Below are 20,778 nucleotides of genomic sequence, written 5' to 3'. Positions count from 1 at the left end.
CTCAGGATTTTAGCTTATGTATGTGAAACCTACAAACTTTGGTTTTAAAAAAGCAAACCTGCACAAAGCTTTATGTCATGCTGCACCTCACTGGGATGGAAACGGCCTGTATTAAATATATTTATTCCTACACAGTAAGAGGCCTACAGATGAAATGCACAAAACTTCCATTTTTATTTTCCTGCCCACAACAATTTTAAATGAAAAGCATTTCATCTTCTTCTGATCCATGACTATTTTATCCTGTCAGGTCCATAAACAAGAGAGCTTTTCACTAATTTTGATTGTGTTTCCTGCATGTCAGGAGATCAGCTGTAAGCTGAGAGTTGATCCAGTCAGCTCTTATTTGGGATTTTGCCTAATTCATAAGCTGGAATATTTGAGGAAAGATCACGCTGCTTGGTATGTGGGGGAAAGCATCCCAAATTCTTGGCATGCTAAAGTCAGTAGTAGGAGGTTTCAGGATGAACGCCAACATGAATAAAATTGAAATATTAACATAAAACTACAGTAAGCATTTATATATAAGCTTTCATCACAGAATCTTTAATACCCTCAAAACCAATGAATTTGCCCTCACAGCCCTCCTGTGAGGTAGGTAAACATTGGTCCATCCACTTAAAAGATGGTTAAATTGAGATAAAAGGAGATAAGTGACTTGTCCAATGTCACATGGGGAAACCCCAGTGCTACCAGCACTGAAGTTGGTGCAGGCTGTGCTACTGATCTCTCTCAGGACTCACTTCAGCCCAACTAATGAATGGCAAGTCTAGGGAGATGCAAAGCCTCTGGAGTCTGGACTCCACACTCGCTCACTAGACATGACACCACCCCAACAGAACACGCAAATGATGTACTGTTACAAACTGCATTAAAAAGAGCATTTGAGACAATGCAAAAACCCTAAATAATAGCATAACCATAAAACCCCAAGAGAAATCATGCAGTGAATCTTATTTTTCTGGTGAAAAACCTAAAAAGCCAAAGCTGTTGTAACAGAATTTCATCTGAAAAGTATCAGAGACAAACATTCACTTTTCCATGGCAGGGGGTTTAAATGTCAGAGTTTAAAATAATGTATTTACAATTCAATTTCAGGGCAATATATGTCACACTGTCAACATAAGTTGTAACATAAAAACGCCCCGAACTCAATACATAACCACCAGAAGTTGCTACTTTGGAAACAAATCAGCATTAAAAAATTAAAAAAAACAACAAACCCCCCAAAATACCCTAGAAGAATACAGATGGAATGACATTTAGCAAGCCTGATAAAATTAGGTATTTGGTAAATATATGTAGGCATATAATCTCTCCCAACAGCCAGGATGTGAAATGAGATATGCCATAAAAATCTCCAGTAGCAATTCAAGTATGTTGAGATCAGAGACAGAGATATACTGACAGAAGTACAGTTTTCTCATTATATATAATGTTACCTGTGAGCATTGATTATAAACTATTATTTTAAAAGTGTCTGTATTTGTAAAAGACGACTTCTTTCATTTTTCTTTTAAATCTGAAAATGCATTAATTTTGACTTTGATTATTAACTGGCCACACAGTACCATGGAAAACTAAAGTTTTGCCACATAAAGACTGTCTCTGAGAAAGGCACAGAGAAAATACACCTCATACCAGGACACTCTAGTACTGTTACCAGGCCACTGCACCTCTGCTGTTTACTATCATCCCAGTAGTAGAATCAGGTATTAGAGCCACTGCCACATACAGCAAAATCCCTTAGTGCTCCCAATTAGAAAATTAACAACTCACGAAAACTTTATGTCCCATTGTCCAGTTTTGGGTTTTTTTTCTCCAGTTAATAGAATTGCAGGGCCAAGGGTGGAAGGCCATAGTTCAAGCTTACCTGCAGGAAGCTGTTCTTCGCAGAAGGGTTTCCATTACTTCTGCAGGCTGAAGCTATGACTCAGGACAGCCCAGGTGCTCGGCTTAGGGTAGGTACCTCTGGGGAGATGGACTGAGCTGCTGCCAGAGCCGGAGTGAGATAACCACTTCACTGCCTGCTGAACTCAGCAGTGCTTCACACACCCCTCGGGAGCTTGCAAACAGCGACCAAATGCACTACCCAGGCTACCCTACAGGTATTTTTGAACAACTAAGCAATTTTGAATATCAAAGGCAGCTAAAATACTAAAAATACTCTGATAACAAAAGAACTGAACTGTGCATTGCCATAAACAATCTGAAGATGTCACAAGGAGTTCAGACTTGCTGGAAACCAACTATCCTTTTTCTTCATGTTACAATGGCTGAATTCATTAAAATCAAGCCAAATAAGCAAACTGCAGATAACCTCCAGCTCCCAGAACTAAAATCTGTGGTTAGACACAGTTTGAATTTGCATACCATTAAACTTGGAAGAAGGGGGAGGAGAAGAAATTCAAGAATAGTTTTATAAAAAGACAGTGGCCCTTTTCAAAATTGTACCCTACAGTCTTTTTATTTAACAGATAGACGGTATAAAACAAAAGATAATAAAGAAAGGAGTCATTTCCTTATGCTTGATCTATGAAAACATATTCCCAGCCTGTGACAGCAGCCAGAAGCAGTTGCATTTAAGAGTCTTAATTCATTTTCAGTGCAAAGTTATCCTGGCTTCAATATATTCATCCATCTCAGTATGTAGATAATGCACAGAAATAAATGATGATGAAAAAAACCGCAGTCAAACTTCAGTCCACAAGCCATTCAGAAGAATGTTTTCCTTCGGTACTACACACAGACATACACATTGTTTCAGGTGCTTCATATTTCATGGCAAGAAGTTATTAGTCAAATTCTTGTAGGCTTTAAAATCAGAGCAAAATAGTTTTCATCAAAATATTTCTAAAGAGAAACTACAACGATTAATAGTATGTTCACTAGCACACTTTACTACCCTGGGAACACAGCACTGTGAATTCTGCAAAACTATCAAATAAAGTCAAGTGATTATTTTTCAAATAAAAACTTGTTTCGTCACAGTATTGTTATTATCAGCATATACCATACATCATATGATATTAACTCTAAAACTGGGCTAAGTTGTTTAAATGTAAAGTACAACTTCCACAAATATCCCAGGCATTATTATTAACTACAGGGAAAAACCTGATATATTTTTATACTTAAAAGGAAAGATTCATTGATAACCCAAGAGTCAGCTAAATAGTAAAATTAGTCCTGTTTTTTTTAATAATTGCCCTAAGGACAGAAGCAATGTAACTTGAACTTCCAAAATATTTCAATAGTGCGGCTATTTACACATTTGGTTTAAATAGGATTATATATATATATATATCTATAAAAAAAGATTAAGATACCTGGATTAGAAGTTACATAGCCCTGTAAGTGTAGCAGAACCCGAAACAACAGCAAAAAATAAAAATTCAGAAAAACACTAGTGGTCCAGCGGTAATCAATACCATCAATGCATTTTTAAAAGAACCTTGATTAAATAGCAGGTTTGCGTTACCACTCAACCTTACAGCTCCATCAAGTCATTTTTAAAATGTAGCTTTCAATCAACAAATTTCTTATAAGATTTCAAAAAATTCCTGGAAGTCAACAGGACCAACTTTGTCCTTCTAACCCTTCCCAAATTTCAAGAAAGGCATAGGATGGCCTATATGCACCTTATTGATTTTGTTATACTTGGAAAAATAGGTATTAAAAAGGACATTGTGATGGCTTTAACAAAAACAGATGTGTAATAAACAAGGTAAAGTCACACTAAGTTGACTATCTGATTTAAATGACAGGCAACTTAAATATATACAGGAATAAGACACCAAATTTGGAAGTGAACAGATAGGCAGAAGTTTAGATTTGTATGCATTTTCAGCTTGTTTTGCTGATGGCATTCAGTACAGTTCCCAGTCCACCAGCAGGGCAGCAGAAACTTTTTGCATTATTTTTAGCAGTATCATCTCTTCATTTCAGATAGCTACCCAGGTCTGTGGTCTCCCTTAAAGCACCAGACTTGCCTTCCATTACCCTCCTTTGTCTAATATCAATTGAGCAATGCAACAGTAGTAACCACAGTTCCTGAAACCAAGACTGTGTGTCAATGAAAAGCAGAATGGGGCAAGTAAGGCTACAGCAATGTAAGTGCAAGAGGGAAACATCAACAGCGACAATAAAATCAAAACACATGTTGTGATGAGTCCAGTCTTCTCAGTCTAGGTAGGTAGTGGGTCATCGTCTCCTTTATTACATTTGCACTTGCAGCACAGAACAAATGGTGTAGCAAGTAGAAGGAAAGGGGAGGCCACCAAAAGTAGAAGACCAAATCCTGCAAAAATTCCTACCACCTGCAAGAGAAAAGGAATAGCACTGTGTTAGGGACAGCAATTGCCTAGATTCTGCTGACACCACTGCATCATCAGTGTCCTTCAAAAGGATGTCGGCAAATACCATTGACCTTACCAGAGCCAGGACTTCCCCCCAAAGCGTATGCTACAGTCAGCTCCTGCGATCAGTAAACGTGAGTGAAATCAGAGAGTAAACACTCATGTTTCATTGCTCCAGTCAGAACCGTGCCACACAACTCAGTTCCACCACACAAAGTGATGCAGATGGTTATTTGCCTTTTTGAGTTTTGCTATATCTCAAACGACTAATGAAGCAACTGACTAGATACTTTTTTCTTGACCAAATCTAAATATTAAATATCAGGATCAAGACTACAAGACACTTAGAGACTCCCACTTTCAGGTGCTCCCCTTTTTGCTGGAGAAGACTCCAAAAAGAATTTGTGAAAGTTTTGGTGTTCACTGAGAATCTGGGAAGACTCCCACAAACTTTCCACCAGCAGGATCACAAGCTTGGGAATCTCAGCCACAGATTATAAACACTGTGGACTATAGGAGGACTTCGCATATGCAATGGCTTTTTTCAGTCAGACCTGAGCTCATCCTGCTGGTTCAGGGGACATCAAGCATTTTTTTAATTGACATTTATTGATCACCCTCTTCCCAGCATGGGCAGAGAGCAACAGACCTACCCATCCTGTCACTGTGCCAAACCCTATGAGTTTCTACAGAGTTTAAATTTGGAAAATTACTGAAAAAAACATTCAAGTGGAAGTTCATCGCCTGAGGTATTTTCTTTCCCATTTGCCATAGGCAACTGTTAAGAGTAATGCTGCAACAATATGCCTGCAAATTATTTGAGAAAATAATTTAGATTTATTCATATGAGAGTGTCTGTGAATAATTTTGAATAATTAGGGCAGAAATGGAATGCTAATCTGCTAGCAAAACCTCACAACAGAAGGCAAAATGAAATTAGAGTGCAGTACTCATTAAGAATTCTTCTAGCCAGGGCTAGAAATGCCGCTTCAATTCGCTGGCAAATATTTAATTAGTCATGGTATAGATAGGATGATTTACTAGCACTTTTGTCAGCCACAGCCAATTTCTCGTTCCAATTACTGCGTATTTCTTTTTGCAATTCCAGTATCCGGGGGTTTTCGGGGGGGGGGGTGGTGGTGAGAGGCAAGGCTGGTTGCAGGAGATGGCGCTGTGGGACAGCAGTCACCCCCCTCAGGCTGCCTCCTACCACACCACATTCTTTCAGTCTTGGCTTTTGGCTGTCCAAGGATAAGGAGCTCAAACTTCCTTGCCCTAACAATTTTATTTCTTGCCAAGAGCAATTTCATTTTCAGCTTCAGAAGTGTGCACGTTTCATTGCTCATTCTTTTTTTGGAGGTGCTGACAACCTGACGCAACTTCCATTTACTAATCTTTGCATTTATTTGCTGCAGATATAAACCAAAGCTAAAGTCTCACCTCCTTTAAAAATGTGAGCCGCAACTATTGCCATACCGCTCTTTGGAGACAGCATGCCCTTGCCTAGCTCTCTGCAGCCCAGGCTAAGAGTGCACTGGTCAGACAGAGCCAAGCGGGAAGATAGCAATTCAGTGGACCAGATTGACTACTGGTAATTTTTACGAGCTATCTATTTACACCTTCCTTTCAGCCTCAATATGTCATCAAAGAATTCATTACGTTTCATTTTGTCTGTTGTGGGGTTTTTTTTTGTTTATTTTGGGGGTTTTTGTGTGTGTTTTTGTTTGTTTGTTTGTTTGTTTCAACAAAACTGCCTGCTGAGTATTACTTACTCATTTTCTACTTGGTTCTGTTGCTTCTGAAGAAGTTGCTGCCCTACTCAACATCAAGCCTTTCCCTCTGGCCAAAACAAATATTTTTTTTTAAATCCACAAACAACAAACCAATGGCTCACCTCAATTTTCCTTGCATAAATACTCAAAGAAACTTAACATAAGGAAACAGTTGCAATGTTGATTTGGCTTTAGTGGGTTTAGCAGAAGTATATCCTGACTGGTAAAGAATTATCACTTTTGTTCTCGACAATGACCAGAATATCAAACATACTGTTTATCAAACATATTTGCACTAACTGCTGTGGCTAAGAACAGATTCTAAATACCAGATTAATCACCTCATATTACAGTATATCAAGAAAGCCTACAGACCCACACACTTCCTAAGACACCATTGGCTAAGCCAAGCAAAACCCAGTCCATAGCTCAGGCGCCCACGGGAGTATGCGGAGGGAGAGTGGTGCGATCCTTCTCTTTATTTCCGTTTAGCAATTTGTCCAGACTTGGGGTTTATTCTCTAGACTTGGGGTTTATGGTCAAATGGAAAGAAACCTGTACTTCAAGAAAAGCACTTCATCTCAAGCTAAGGTAGCTTTTTACTGGCACACAGTTAATTTAGGAAGAGATGACTCAGATACCCAGATGTCCCTGTTATCTCTGAAGTGACCATAAAGGCAGTAGAATGGACCAAGTCACACATTGGCATTTACACTTCATGCATCAAAGTAGTGCAGAGAGCTCTTTCATTACCAGCATTCATGTTGGGTCCAGCAACACTGGATCTAGGTTACAAGAGGTACCCCCACACTCTTTGTAATTGTCAATTTGAATATGTGTTTGAAACAATGGATAAGCTCATGGGGTTACTTTCTATGCAACCTACATGAATGAATCAACTGGAGTCCACAGCAAGATACTGAGCATACTCAGGTTTATTCCTTTCCAGTTTTGGATCTGGAGCTAAAGACCCCTTGCAAGATACGCTTCCTGTTAATAGTATGGATGGTGGCAACCTAGTTCATCCTCCAAGTTTACTGAGAGAATATCTGGATTGGCACTTAACTGGCTCTGCAAAGGTACCCTTTCTAGTTCTCAGGGGCTTTTGGCCAAGGAGCGTCCTCTCTGGAAGAGGTAACTTCCTTCCCAAGCTACTGTCCTCTTCAAATCTGCTATGAAAATCAGTTACCATTTGGCACAGAACTTCACCCTAAGGTGTTAAAATGAGTAAGGCAAAGGAAGGCACTATGACAGCAGTAGACCTGTACAGTGCTTTTAAAGATCTGAGCTTTACCTGTGTTCTGTGCCAGATAACAGACGCTCTGGAGTGTCCCAGCTTGTTTCGACAAGGTCCTTTGTCGTAATGTATAAGGAGAAAATCATCCTACAAAAAATTAAATGAAAAGGTAGGCAATAACCAGAAGTACAAACTGTTCTTCAAGTTATAAAATACTATCTCCAGAGAACTTATAACCAGGAATTGTACAGGAAGATAAAAGCTTAGTGAAGTGGATATGGACAGGTCCAACCTTTCCAAAGTGCTTTGTTTACAGTTAAGCATCTTCACAAACAGGTTTGTTCAGCAAATGTTACATATCTATAATGAATACTTCTCCTAAAGGCTCTCGAGCTGCATATTTAAATGCTAGGATGGAATTTACAAGAGGATCCAAGAAGATAAGCTGACCATTGCATATATTTTACACACATACAGAAAGAAAAAAGTAAAATGAATACTTGTACTGCAGACTTCCCAAAGTTGGTTCCTTTTACTAGTTGAAGAATAAAAGCACAACACAGATTTTTAAGAAATGATGTCCCTATCTGTCCTGCCATCCTTTTGCAAACCAGCCACGATAGCAGGCCTAGTACCGAGGGAATACTGCTTTTTAACTGAGCCTGTGAGAAGCCTGTGACTTAAGGACTGTTAGTAAAGAATTCAAATGGGGCAACCACAGGACTTGAATAGTCAGAGTAACTTTCGGGAACCTAAAACATTTCCTTTGCTATTGTTAACAATGCTATAAAGTAAAACAGACAATATGGAAACAGATGTTGGGTGTTGTATATACTCTGATCCTTGGGCACGATAACAGGCTGATTTAAAGAAAACATAAACATATGACAGCAGCAGCTTAAAGACAGACAAATTCCTGATGTTAGGAGAACATTGTATTCTTTTTCATATGTCAGATCTATTTCTTGTCCCACAGAATACAATGAATGGTAAACAAATCTGACTGCTAGTCTCCTGCATGGTGACACCAATTCTAGAGTTTGTTATACTTCCACAGACTAAGAACGTTGCTATACTCATCCTGTAACTCCTTTAAGAAGGGGAACATTGAAAAGTCAGTACTAAATGAAGAATTAATTAAAAAAAAAAAAAAAAAAAGCAGCACTGCCCCTCCTCCATGTAAGTTGCCACGTAAAGATTGCAAACAGAATATTTTCGTAATATTTTAATTTTTAATAATTATTTACTGCCTCACATAGGCAAAATGCTAAGATCACACAGGTCAGATAAGTAAAACAGAGCATACAAATCCTATCAAATTACCAACGTCAGCTCTGGTGGGTTGCGGTCCACCAAGTTGGGCAGAAGCTAGTGAGCTACTATTTAAGTGATTATTGTGACAGCTGGATGGCAAAGCAATGAACATCTAAGCTTCTGAGAACCAGACTGCATGGCATGTACTTACATCAAGAGATTCCAGACAGTACCAGCAAAAGGCATGTTTGCAGTTCTTACACATCATTTGGGCACAACCTTCATCTCGTTCAATGTAAACTTTACACTTTGGACAGCGTTTGATTGGAGCATCATCTTCTTCCATTTTAAAAACTGAACTGTGGGAGAGAGTGAGGAATTAGTAAGATGTGTGGCCAAGTCCGTTTAGAGAAGAACATCTAAGAACTGTGCTAAGAAGGTAAGCCTAATTTTTCATTTAAAAAAATAAAAAGAGAAATTACTAGAGATCCAGATATTCAACTGGGTTTTATTATTCAGATATTTTGGCTATACTATTTTTCAAACATATCTCTAGAAAAATTGTTTAATGACTACAGTGTGTAAAGGTCAGGACACTTTCTTTACCACATATTTTACCAACTGTTTTTGTTATCTAGTGATACTAACAGATATTATGCAGTTTTCTCCTGCAATATATCAGATGAGCAGCAGCTAGTTCACACCTAAATACTTTGCACGTCTGGGTCATTTTCCTTTTTCCTCCCTTCTTCTTTCCCAGAAAAGGAAGCAATCCCTTGATGGCACAACAAGCCCAGACCAGATTCCTTCGGACTGGGGCACCAGGGACAGAGTGCTTGTCTCTGCCCTCCTTGAGGATCCTGCCTAGGAATTTCCCTCCAAATCAGGAACCAAGAGGTTTTTGGGGCATGCTGTTCTTTCAGAGTTGATCTCTGTCTCTAACACTGTCCTAACGAGTCACTGTTGATGAGTTAGCGTCAGCACCGCCTTTTCTTGTCTTGCATGACTGTGCAAAACCATAGGATGTCCCTTCATATAGTGGGCACAACACAGAGGAATGTGGAAACTCTGGAAGAACATTTATTTCTCTTGAGTAGCTGTCTACCATACGCAGGTTCTATGCACACTAACAACTAAAATGTACCTTAACAAATGACTCTTCCTGCAGCCACTGCCAGTGGGAGATACAAGAACGACTGATGGGGAATCAACAGTTTGCTGGAAAACAGGACTGACCCTTGATTGATTGATTGATTTGCCCAACAGCAGGATAAAAGGACACACACTCATTAGTAACACTAGGGGCAACTGTAATGCAGAAAAATGCTTTGAATCCACAAGCTGTATAGGGAACTCCAAACGCATGGTAGCACAAACTGCTACTGGCACATTATGCTCCAAAATAATGAAAAAACAAACCTCAATGGAGTAAAAAATGAAGCATGAAATAAAAACTAAAAGCAACCAAAACACTAAGGAAAATAGATAAAGGTTTTTACCTTGCTATGAAATTTAGTGAGCTTCAGTTCTGCTCAATCACACACAAAAAGCATATGCAAAAGTTACTATATTTGACCAGGAACTCATCATGACAACATCCTAGCTAGTCATCTGTTACAGCAAAGCTTGAAAGAAGACAAGTTAGGAATAGCTAACTCCAAGGCTAGCCAGGGCTTTAATGATACCTTGAATTGTTATGCAATCTTTCAAAAAGCCCAAACATTAAGTGGAACACATGTACAATGGTCTTTCTTATTCACTGGATGCAGTATGCCACTGGAAACAGAACTTAAGATTATTGGCCAAATGCGCAGCCGTTACAGTGATTGACAGGGTATCCTAAAAATCACTGTCTGGCATGACGTTACCAACCCTCATGCTGTCCAGAATAGCAGCAGCAACAAGATCTTCTCTGAAGAGAAGCTAATGAGCTGCTTGGACATCATATTTTTCCCACTGGGGCAAAAGGGTTGCTGATGGAGGCTCAAGCAGCTCCTTTGCGCTTTGCCGGGAATGGTGGCAAGGAGTGAGGTTGCCAAGAGCTATCCAGTTTTGGAATACAGCATTAAAAGAACAGGAGTGACTATGTGAAGGAAATAGCTTTAAAACAAAAGATCAGGAAAATGTCTCTTTACTATTCATACTCCGGTTTGTTCAAAGACTGAGCATTTTGTTTCTCAATACTTGATCTTTTGCAATACTTTACCTTGTTTCTCCTGGAAGAAAAGAGATTGGCATGTTCTCTTGACAGCCTTGACCTGGATGCCAATTAGATTTGCAAGCAGAGCAGAACTCAATGTCGCAGGCTTTGCACTGGACCAGCTGGGGGTCCTGTGGGCTTGATTCCTGGAGCTGGCAAACGGCCTGGCAAGTGGAGGATGGACACCAAGTCCGACATGGATCCAAAAGCACTTCTGCAAAGGGAAATAAAAGAACAAAATTCAAAGGCGGTTACAAGACCAGCCTTCTACAACAATGTATTCCAGCTGAGGTTGACTGGCAGGGCATTTGAAGACATTTTCAAAAGAAGCCTTTTAATTTATGCTACACACTTAAACATAAATCTGGCCTGCTTTGCAAACAGACACCAAACTAAAGTGAGTTTCCCGAGTTTGACTTAATTGCCCAGTTTCATTCACTGAACTAAACTTGTTCTGAGAATGAGATGTTTTATTTTTCTTCAGTTGTACTTGAAGTTAGATAGACCATATAGTATGCAGGTATAACCCATCAGAAAATGTTTTTACAGTGCCTAGTAGGACTCTCTTTCAAGTTGGCCTCTGCCCTAATGTAACCATATGATTAACAATAGCTTAAGACTGTTAAATAGTTTCATCCCTTTCTTGGAGGCTGCTTACTGGTAAGTTATTTCATGTTTCAAAGCCCACTGAAGTCCATAAAAACCTACCAATGACTTCAGTGGTTTCTAGGCTGAGTCCTGCCCTAAGCAAAACGTTACTGTAAGGTCTCTATGGCCACAGAGTTCAACATCCTCATAGGCATCCAGTCAGCTTATATCCTCATAAAAATTAACAAGGTTCATGTTATTGTTACACACAGAACTACCTAGTGATTCTGCACCAGATATCGTCATGGGAGATAATGTTGACTCCATAAAAGGGGTCAGTCTACCTCCCCAGCCCCTAAAGCACTGGTAGTACTCTACTCAAACAGCAAAGCTCAAAATAGAAGTCACTCCCTCCCTTAGTTATAGAGCAATATAGTACATAGCAATTTGCTTTCCTTAGTTTATTCCCAGAATGCTGCAATTTTGGGAATCACACAGGCAAGAACAGAAACAATGTTTCTCTTTTTTTGTTGTTTGTTTTTTGGTTTTCTTTTTTTTTTGTGAGGACCAAACAATTAATGCACAAGGCTACTGCATGAACATGTGCAGAACCAGATTCTGATTTATGGGATCGCTATGGAGTGATATCATTCCCACAGCCTTCCAATGGGTAGTGTTACACATGTTACCTCTTTCAAACTGTAGCTTCTTATACCTTTGCATGATTTCTGATGCAACCATGCACTCAATCTGTTGAAGGAAGGAAAAGACAAATTTCCAATTAGGAACAGCAATAATCTAAGTAATTTTCAACAAATTAAGACAAAATATTTGACTTTTCGAGAATTATTTAAAAAGTATGTTGGCAACAATAGCAGCTGTAACATACAGGGCAAGACACATTCAAACATCCTGGAAAGAAAAGGAAAAAACCCACCCAACTATTTGCAGTAAAAGTGTACCTCATTTTCTTGCAGATGACCTCGCTTTGGGCAGGCAGCATCAGGGCAGCTGATAGCTGTTTCTAGACCTTCTTTGATCAAAAGTTCCACATACTGTTTTAGGCACTGTAAGAGAGCCAAAGACTGAGTTAACTATCTCACCAAGAACAAACCACTTAGTATTTTAACAGCTTTACTCTGAAAATCTGAAGAACTCAAACTTCTCTGAAAAAACAGACACTACCATGTCCCTTCTACAGCCATGGGCCATGCTCCCAGCTTTTGCCACAGTTATACTTTTAAACAGAAAATAGCAAGTTCATTTTCCCATCAAATAACTCTTCTTCAATTTAAAATATGCAGCAAATTAAAAAATAACATTAATGGGGAAAAGAACAAATAAAACAAGGAGTTAGGAATGGGGGAAAAAAAAATAAGAAACCACCACCAAGATAAAATTAGATTAACCACACTCCAAACATCTTTATATGACTGGAAACCACAACACAGCTTAGTAAGCAGTAACAACCCATAGACAGACATCTGTCAAGCACATCAGACAGCAAAACGGAGCAGTGTATCTTGCCTTCTATTTCTAGAAAATAACTATCTGAACTTCATGGTTAAAGACATATCTTTTCCACAGAAAGGAAAAATGTGAGAATTAGGACTCCCAGAAGAACTACAGTTTCCATGGGGACCAAATAATAAATATTGGTAATACTAATACTTTTCTCCCCTAGCAACTGCAGCATTTTACCCAAGTCATAACTGAAAACGTAGCATCTAACCAAAACAGAGAAGAAAAGTGGATATTTTAGACTAAGGGCAAATTAAGACCAAAGCTTGTTGTTCTTGAAGAGCAACCACCCCCCTCCAGCTCCACACTTCGCACATCAAGGTGAGAGCTACTGCATAGGTGTCTGCTGGGGAGGCAGGGAGCGCGATGGAGGGGGAGAGAGAGAGATCCTTCTCTCCAACTTCTACCAGCCTGACGCTACACAGAAAGAGTAAATGAGGGTCTGCTGCTTTTCAGCGGATGGGTCCTGCTTGCGAGCTCAGCTAGCAGTGGCAAACTGGAGACAATTACAGAAAGTAGGCCCCTAACTCTCCATTACCAGATATGTGAATAAGGAGTGAGGCTAGACCAAAAGCAGAGTGCAATGAAGGTACAAAACAAGCTCAGCATACACCTGGGTGGGACGTGAGAAAGATTACACACTGCAGCAAGCTGGCAAAACAGGGACTTCAGTTACCATTTCCAGACAGAACTTGTAAAAGGTACGCAGCTGCCGACTCACCATCAGCGTGGGAAGGCAAAGGGCTGCATCAACCTTGCGGAGTCCAGCGTGCCTAACTGCAGGTCAGAGTGCAAAGCCGCTTCTTGCTTCCAGCCACACCATCACACAGGCCCACCAATGAGCATGTTTCCAGCTTAAACCTTCACATGTGGCTTGTAGCTGCTAAGGTTCAGACTTTGAATCTACTCATTCAGCCTCTTCTCTTCCTGTTCAGCCTCTTGGTATGTCTATTCAGCTCCTTTCAGAGACCCTATCACCTATATTAACATTTTATTCTAGATTTTACCTCTTGCAGCTTGACTGCAGGAAAAACTTCACTTCCTGCCCACACAATTTCTGCTGCTCTGGTACACAGCTTTTCGGGTGGCAACATGCCACCACCTTGAGGACACAGCAATTAATTTCTGTCAGCGTCCCCTTCCCTGTATCTCCTATGCAACAGAGACAACAGGTCTATTTCTTGGAAAAGAAAAACAGAGACTGGATAATTGATACCTTTAAAAGTTTTACATGTGTAAAAAATCCACTTGTGACAGATTATGGTCTATCTATGCCTTCCTCTTTATCAGTAGGGATTTAATGAAGCCAACTGTTCACTTGGTAGATGTTTGGCTTGCAGAAGGTTTCCAAGCCTTCACTTATGAGCTCTGCAGGGCAGGTGGTGAAGCAGCTCAAGAGAACCACTAGCAGTGACCACAGCAGGCTGAGCTCTGCAAGAACTAGATCCTAGGTTGCATGCCCTGGCAAACTGTGATTTCAGTTGTAGTGAGGTATTAGTGTTGCTATAATGACACTGTTGGCTCTTCCCTTTCCCCTCCATTTGCAGATGCCAAGTGTGGATTAAAATGAAAATGCATACATTTTTAATGCCAGCACTTAGCACTCATAGAAAGTACTTCCCAAGCTGAAGGAGCTTTGCCATCATTAATCATTAATGTGGTTAATTCTCCTCCTCAACCTGCCCGGGACCATTGCCAAAGCCTGTTTGATTTGTTTCCCTTTCCTCACATCTTCCAAGGAATGACACAGTTCATCCCTGCCTCAAGCAGTGTCCAAGGCCTTCCCCTTCCCCTGATGTGGTACTGGCCCCTTCCTCCTCAAAAACAGCACAGCCAAAGTGCACTTCTTATGCTACATCTTCTGGGAATGCAGATGCTGTCTTGAGGCCATGAAATATCACTGTAAATCAGGCAGAGGATAAAACACCCTGTCTGCTCAAGACTTATTCATTTTAGAAATGTCTTGGGTGGACAAGCAGTAACCCAAAGTGGTTGCAAGAGAATTTGAACCACAGGGTACCTGTGGCTTCTCTTGAGAGTGGACACAAGTAGCCACTTGTGTCAGAAAATTTTAAAGTGGCTACAGCACTAGAAATGCTAGCATGCAAGCAAAACAACGCAGTAGGATTAGCTACTCAGTTATATACTATGAAAAATTCATTACAAAACAACTGCAAAAAGATGACAACTAAATTGTTGCTCATTTTCTATGCAGCGTGTAGTTGATCCCATGCTGGAAGAAAATATCTTCATAGCATTTCCATTAAGGTAATAAAGTACCACATAGGACAAATGAAAAACAGGGGAGAGTAAGTCACCCTGAAGAACTTTCAAAATGTACTGTATTACATAATTTTTCTCAGAGAAAACAGGAGCTGAAATTAGGTACCTAAGGGCTGAGGTTGGAATAAGGTCACAAGATATCCTTCTTGTTGTACATTGACCCTTATAAAACCAATATGCTGAGAAGTATCTTTATTCTTTCTTTGCTGGACAAGTGTCAATGGAAATTTACTTCTATTTGAAGCAACACTTCTGCTAAATTCCACTTGATTCTTTCTTTTTTAAAAAAAAAACCCTCATCATATTTCAGTAATTAAATAACTAAATATTATTTAAGTAAGTCACACTTGGAGATACTCTAAACCTATCAAAAACTGATGGTGGTTATTCTGTACATTTCTACTCATGTGTATAGTCTGACATGATAAAGCCAGGGTAAGACTTGGCATTTCACAAAAAATAACTCTTTACTTAATTCAAGTAGGTCATAAGTTTCCTTTACATTTTTTCGTACTTAGTTTCTGTACTCTGACAATCTTCACCTGGAATAATGAAGACCTGCCTAGCTAGCAAGAGAGGACCAAGTGTGTAAGTTTTTAGTCATTAGACCAGCTACAGTAACAAACCATGTGTTTGCTCCTACCCCTTCCCAATCCAGAACTACACCATGTCAGTTTATAACAATCGTTAGGCAAGTTACTCTGGTTTAAGTTGCAGTTGCAACAAGTGAACAGGTAATTGTAGCAGCTTAGATTTCTGTCTGCCAGGCACACTTTCAGCATACCAAATGACTCAGGGGAGGAAAATAACAATTATTATATGATGGCACCCTAGGACACTACTAAGGTTGTTTGGGTTCCGTAACTGTAATATCTATACCTTAATGTTCATTTTACAACTTCATATATTTTTAAATTAAAAGGAGATTGTAATATGCTACCATATATGAATGTTAGACAGGGAACCCCATGAAAACTGTCATATAACTTTTGTAATTTCCTATGACAAAGGATGGCAAAGCACTGCACAACACGCGTTATATATAACCTATATATAGCTTATATAAACTATATTTAAAACTTTATATAAGGTTTTATAAACTGCAGGTCAAGATGCATCACCTGCCCCAATTGCTGCTAAGATCAGTCGGAAGAGACCAGTTACCTCCCCTGAGCATTACGCCTGTATTTTTCCCTGTGTATGCACACTCCTTGTGCATCCCTGCTCTGTCCTCTTTCTGCATATCACTGTTGTCCTTTCTGGTGTCCAGATGACTTTTTCTTTCCTCCTGTCATTTGCTGTCCCCATAACAAAGGGCAGGAGCACACCCACTTTGAGGAGTTCTGGCCCAGATCCATTCTCTCACAAAGATCAACTCAGAGTCCAACTCAGCAGCAGTTTTACTATCAGCTGCCTATATAAATTAGAAACACTGTTTTGGGGTATTTTTTCCCCTCAGCCTCAGAGGTAGATGGCTAATAAAGGAACAACTTCCTTTCTGAAGCTGCCAAGCATAGCCTAATATTTAAAGTTCTGCAAGAGGAGTTGTACTTCTAACCTTTCTACATCAAGGATTGTGCCACACAGAAAGGTATATTCAGTGAGTGTTGATGTGCTGTTGCTTTAGAGCTGCACACCATTTTGTCTAACATTATAAATATCAAAATACCCTATGAGAATCAAAAATTATTATTTTTTGCCTACTTTCCAAACCATAACACAAAATTTTACTCTGCTGCATTTAACTCTAAGAAACCTCCCCAGGCCACAGCAAAATCTCAATATAAAGAATTAAAATGTCTGGCTTTTAATTTCCTTTTAGGAGAATTCCAGCAACAATTATGCCTATTTCTGATGATGGTGCTTTGACTCATTTCTCCTGACACCCAAAATCAAATAAAACCATCAGAATTCATAAGAAGGAATCTGACTTTCATTGTTTCCGTTTGAGGCAACATTTATCAACCATCTACTTTCACAGAAAAAAACGTGCTCAACTGATGCCTAAGGTAATTTTACAATACAAAATGCATGCAATTAAAAACGCTCAAAGATATTTTTGGTGAACACCTTCATTTTTTAAAGTAGAAGAGCAAACCTTTTTGAAAAGTTACAAAAATTTACTTTTAAGAACATGTTATTGCTACTATTGCAGGAGACAAGGAATGGCTTTTCAAGATGTCACCTTTTATTTGAGAGTTAGGCAGCAAAAACATGATCCTGTATTATTTTCTTAACAGCTGGTAGGTGGATTTTGTCAAACTGCAGACTTCTCACTACATTAATGCTGTAGATGCAAGTGCAGAGTCACATGAGAAATTTTGTAAGTCAATGGATTTGGAAAAGCCAAAAAAGCATGACAGGATTGCAGAGCCAAGTATATCATCACTACATAATTTGATTTATTTCTTGAAACTTCTAATGTATTTTAGTGCTGGCACTAGGCCACAGCCATCCAAAAACAAAATGTGCACTACACGCAAAGTCATCACATGCTGGTATTGGTAAAACATTTTAAAAAAACCAAACACCTACTGATAAAATTGAAAGGGAAAAAAAGAAGAAATAAAAGGAAAGAAATCTAGCATTTATCAAGTTCTAAAAAAGAAAGGGAATGAATTTTTTAGAATGCATTTGTTAAAGGTGAATATTAAAGATAGAGGAAGGCAGTTGCTATTGTGCACATATATTAACTAGGTAAGTAACTCTTCACCTTGGGCAATCACTGAGTTTTCCACCACACTTCAGGAATGCAAAGAAGGGCTGACATGCTTTTTCATCAAGGGAGATTTTTTAATTATTTTTTTTAACAACAAAATCTGATTCTAAAATTAGTGGCCCTAAGTTTCAATGCAAAGAGGGGAAATGGAAAATAATACTGGGAAGAAAGCTCAAAATGAACAAGAAAATGTTTCCAAGTAAGATGATTATTAACACACATACCAAATTGCTGAAGTCTTACAAATTCTGTATCATCTGCAAACCAGGAGTAGATTAACTTCTAAAAATATACATGCATATACACACACACACACACACACACACATATTTATATAAACTTGCATTCAACCACATGAAGAGTCAGGAAACGCTGGTTGGTATTTTATGATCCATATTACAAATTACATCAGGCTAGATGAATATAAAGATCCCTTTTGGCCTTACATTCTAGGAAATAACATGAAGAATATGAAAGGATATTGAGTGAGAAGCACGCACTTAGCACCGTTTTGTAATTACAAATCTACAGTTTGGTCTATGTGCTAAAAGGATTTTGTGCTAGAAAGATACTACACCAAAGCTCAAAAATCATGCAATGAGACTACACAGATGAACAAAACTACTGCAACTACTTTTGATCGTGTTTTGTAATATTTTTGTGTTCTGCATATAGGTATTTTTCTTTACATTACTTAAAAATGAATACTGAGAAGGCGATATCTTTTCTTGCCTTAAGACATTGTAATACCAAGGTTACTCCACTGCTCTGTGCTAATTCTGCAGTCAGTCTGGTGAATAGGTATTTATACTGGTAGACACATTGTCCATAAGTCTTCTGGGTAATGTGATGTAATGCTCATTTTTAGCTTCAGATTAGAATAGTACATAGTGAAGCAGTGTGCAATACGCACTGGGGCAGGGGGAGAAAATGTGTGTGAGTGAGTGAATGTCTTTCTCAAATCAGAGAGTTGAATTTTAGTGTCCACATCTCAGATAAAGGCTAATAGTCTTGGAATAATAGCTCCCCTCCCATTTGTAAAAACAGCAAATTCACTCTGGACTAGAGAGCTTTTTCCTGAAGAAAACATCACTTTTTCTAGAAAGACTTCCCATTTAGATAAAGCTGAACATTCCCAAGAAGAAAGACTCCCCTAAAATAAGCAGCCTACAGCTGGGGTGTTCTCTGAAGAGGAGGGAAGAATGAGAGAGTAAGGTTTGAGCCTGAGTCTTCCTTATTCCTGAAAACCAAGGATTCCTGTAGCCATATATAACTATCATATGCTACCTTTTTTTAATATTTTGGTGGATACTTCTAAAAGCAATAGGAATGCTCATCTGGTAATAAGACAAATTCACTTTTAATCTTAGTGTTTCATAGAAAAAGAAAACTACTTCCTGCCAAATTTCTGTGATACACTTAAAGCATGCAAGAAAACACGTGAGAGAAAATTAAAAAATGGTAGGTTCCTTGGAGAACTTTTAAGCTTCTTTCAAACTTACTACATGGCCCTTTTGTGTAAAGTAGTAGCTCTAATCCTACTCAAATCTATTCTTATTTAATCACAGGCTCAACTTTTAAATACTCTTGCATTGCTGCTCCAGTGTGCACAATTCTCTACAGCAGATCTACAATCTGGCTTTTTAGTATCACCCTAATCCTACTTGGTTGACAAGTGACTTACTGGAAAATATCTATGCACACTTAATCAGAGAGATCTGTTTGAGCATACACATGACCACAGGAGTGATCTTTTTTTTCTTTTATTAGATATACTGTCAGCTACGCTGACCAAATCCAAGAACACAAGCTATATTCAACCTCACCAACCACCTAGATCTGAGACAGGTGTTTAATGTTTGTGATACTACTTTGAACTTTAATAGAACGTTTCCACTTCTATAGACATCTTCTCAGAGATAATAATCTACTTGCAAAGAAATCTTCACTATCAAAATTCCAATTTTTATTAACCCTGCAGCTGATTCATCATCCTTAAGATTAAATCACAGGAGGAAACAGTCACTTATCTTGACATGCAGTACTTCAAATCTACAAATGTGAAAGCAGTAATAGAGAATAGTCTTATGTGTTTGCTATTTATATCCTTTGTTTTGTTGCAGAGACAAAAATCATGATACACAAGCATACAAAACCTTGAGTCTAAAACAAGCACCTGCAAGACTCTCCAGAGCTCTGCAACAGGGAAATATCTAGTGCCCAAATTTGTCCCCCTATGCTGTGAACAAGAAGGTACACAAGAGAGGGACCTCAGCCAGGACCAGAGATGGATAACATCACAGGTGATAAACTTTTTCCCCAAAGCGGTAAGGAATTTGAAAAAGCTTTGTTTGACAGCCTTTCTGCCTCTACCTGCCCAGCACTTGGCCTCTTTTTAAAGCCACATTTTGTTCAAAATTGCCAAGGGTAAATGCCTTTTCCTCATCCCACACTCAGTTTTTAAAGACTGTACCAGCTGTTCTGCAGCCCTGCTACAGCCTATATTGTCAGCCTAAATCCAGTCACATCATCTCACCTGTGGATGATGACCGAATAGCATCTTGGCTAGGGAAGACAAAACGCAACCCATGTGCTTCCACATCTCAGGACAAACCATCGAGCATCCTTTCTTGAGCTATAAAAATTGGTCTTGTCCAAAAGTCCTTGTGCTCCCAGCCGCTGGTGGAATCTCAGGATGGGAAATGGCCAGCAGCCTGTCAGGAGCAGGGACTTGCCACCCATTGCAAACGCCCCTGTGGTTAGTGTAAAGACAACTGTTGATTTATACTGTGGACAGTAGTGGAGACTGTGCTGCTTTAGCTCTACCTCTGTCCAACCACTTTCTG

General features: G+C 39.1%; 1 protein-coding gene across 6 annotated transcripts in view; it reads right to left on the bottom strand.

Annotated features, from left to right (window-relative positions):
• Window positions 1-2,436: 2,436 nt before the first annotated feature.
• The window catches only part of RNF144A (ring finger protein 144A), a 65,798-nt gene continuing 47,456 nt past the window's right edge, over window positions 2,437-20,778 (bottom strand). For all 6 annotated transcript variants that reach the window (XM_049818552.1, XM_049818555.1, XM_049818556.1 and 3 more), the window contains 6 exons: window positions 12,372-12,476; window positions 12,099-12,159; window positions 10,828-11,035; window positions 8,833-8,980; window positions 7,425-7,514; window positions 2,437-4,319 (listed from right to left, as the gene is read on the bottom strand). In XM_049818552.1, coding sequence (XP_049674509.1) covers window positions 4,188-4,319; window positions 7,425-7,514; window positions 8,833-8,980; window positions 10,828-11,035; window positions 12,099-12,159; window positions 12,372-12,476 — 744 coding nt within the window. In that variant the 3' untranslated portion in view covers window positions 2,437-4,187. The remainder of the gene's footprint in view (window positions 4,320-7,424; window positions 7,515-8,832; window positions 8,981-10,827; window positions 11,036-12,098; window positions 12,160-12,371; window positions 12,477-20,778) is intronic.

This window comes from Accipiter gentilis, chromosome 16 (assembly GCF_929443795.1).
Source record: "Accipiter gentilis chromosome 16, bAccGen1.1, whole genome shotgun sequence".
Taxonomy (NCBI): domain Eukaryota; kingdom Metazoa; phylum Chordata; class Aves; order Accipitriformes; family Accipitridae; genus Astur; species Astur gentilis.
The sequence above is the reverse complement of the archived record's forward strand: the minus strand, read 5'-3'. Positions and strand labels throughout refer to the sequence as shown.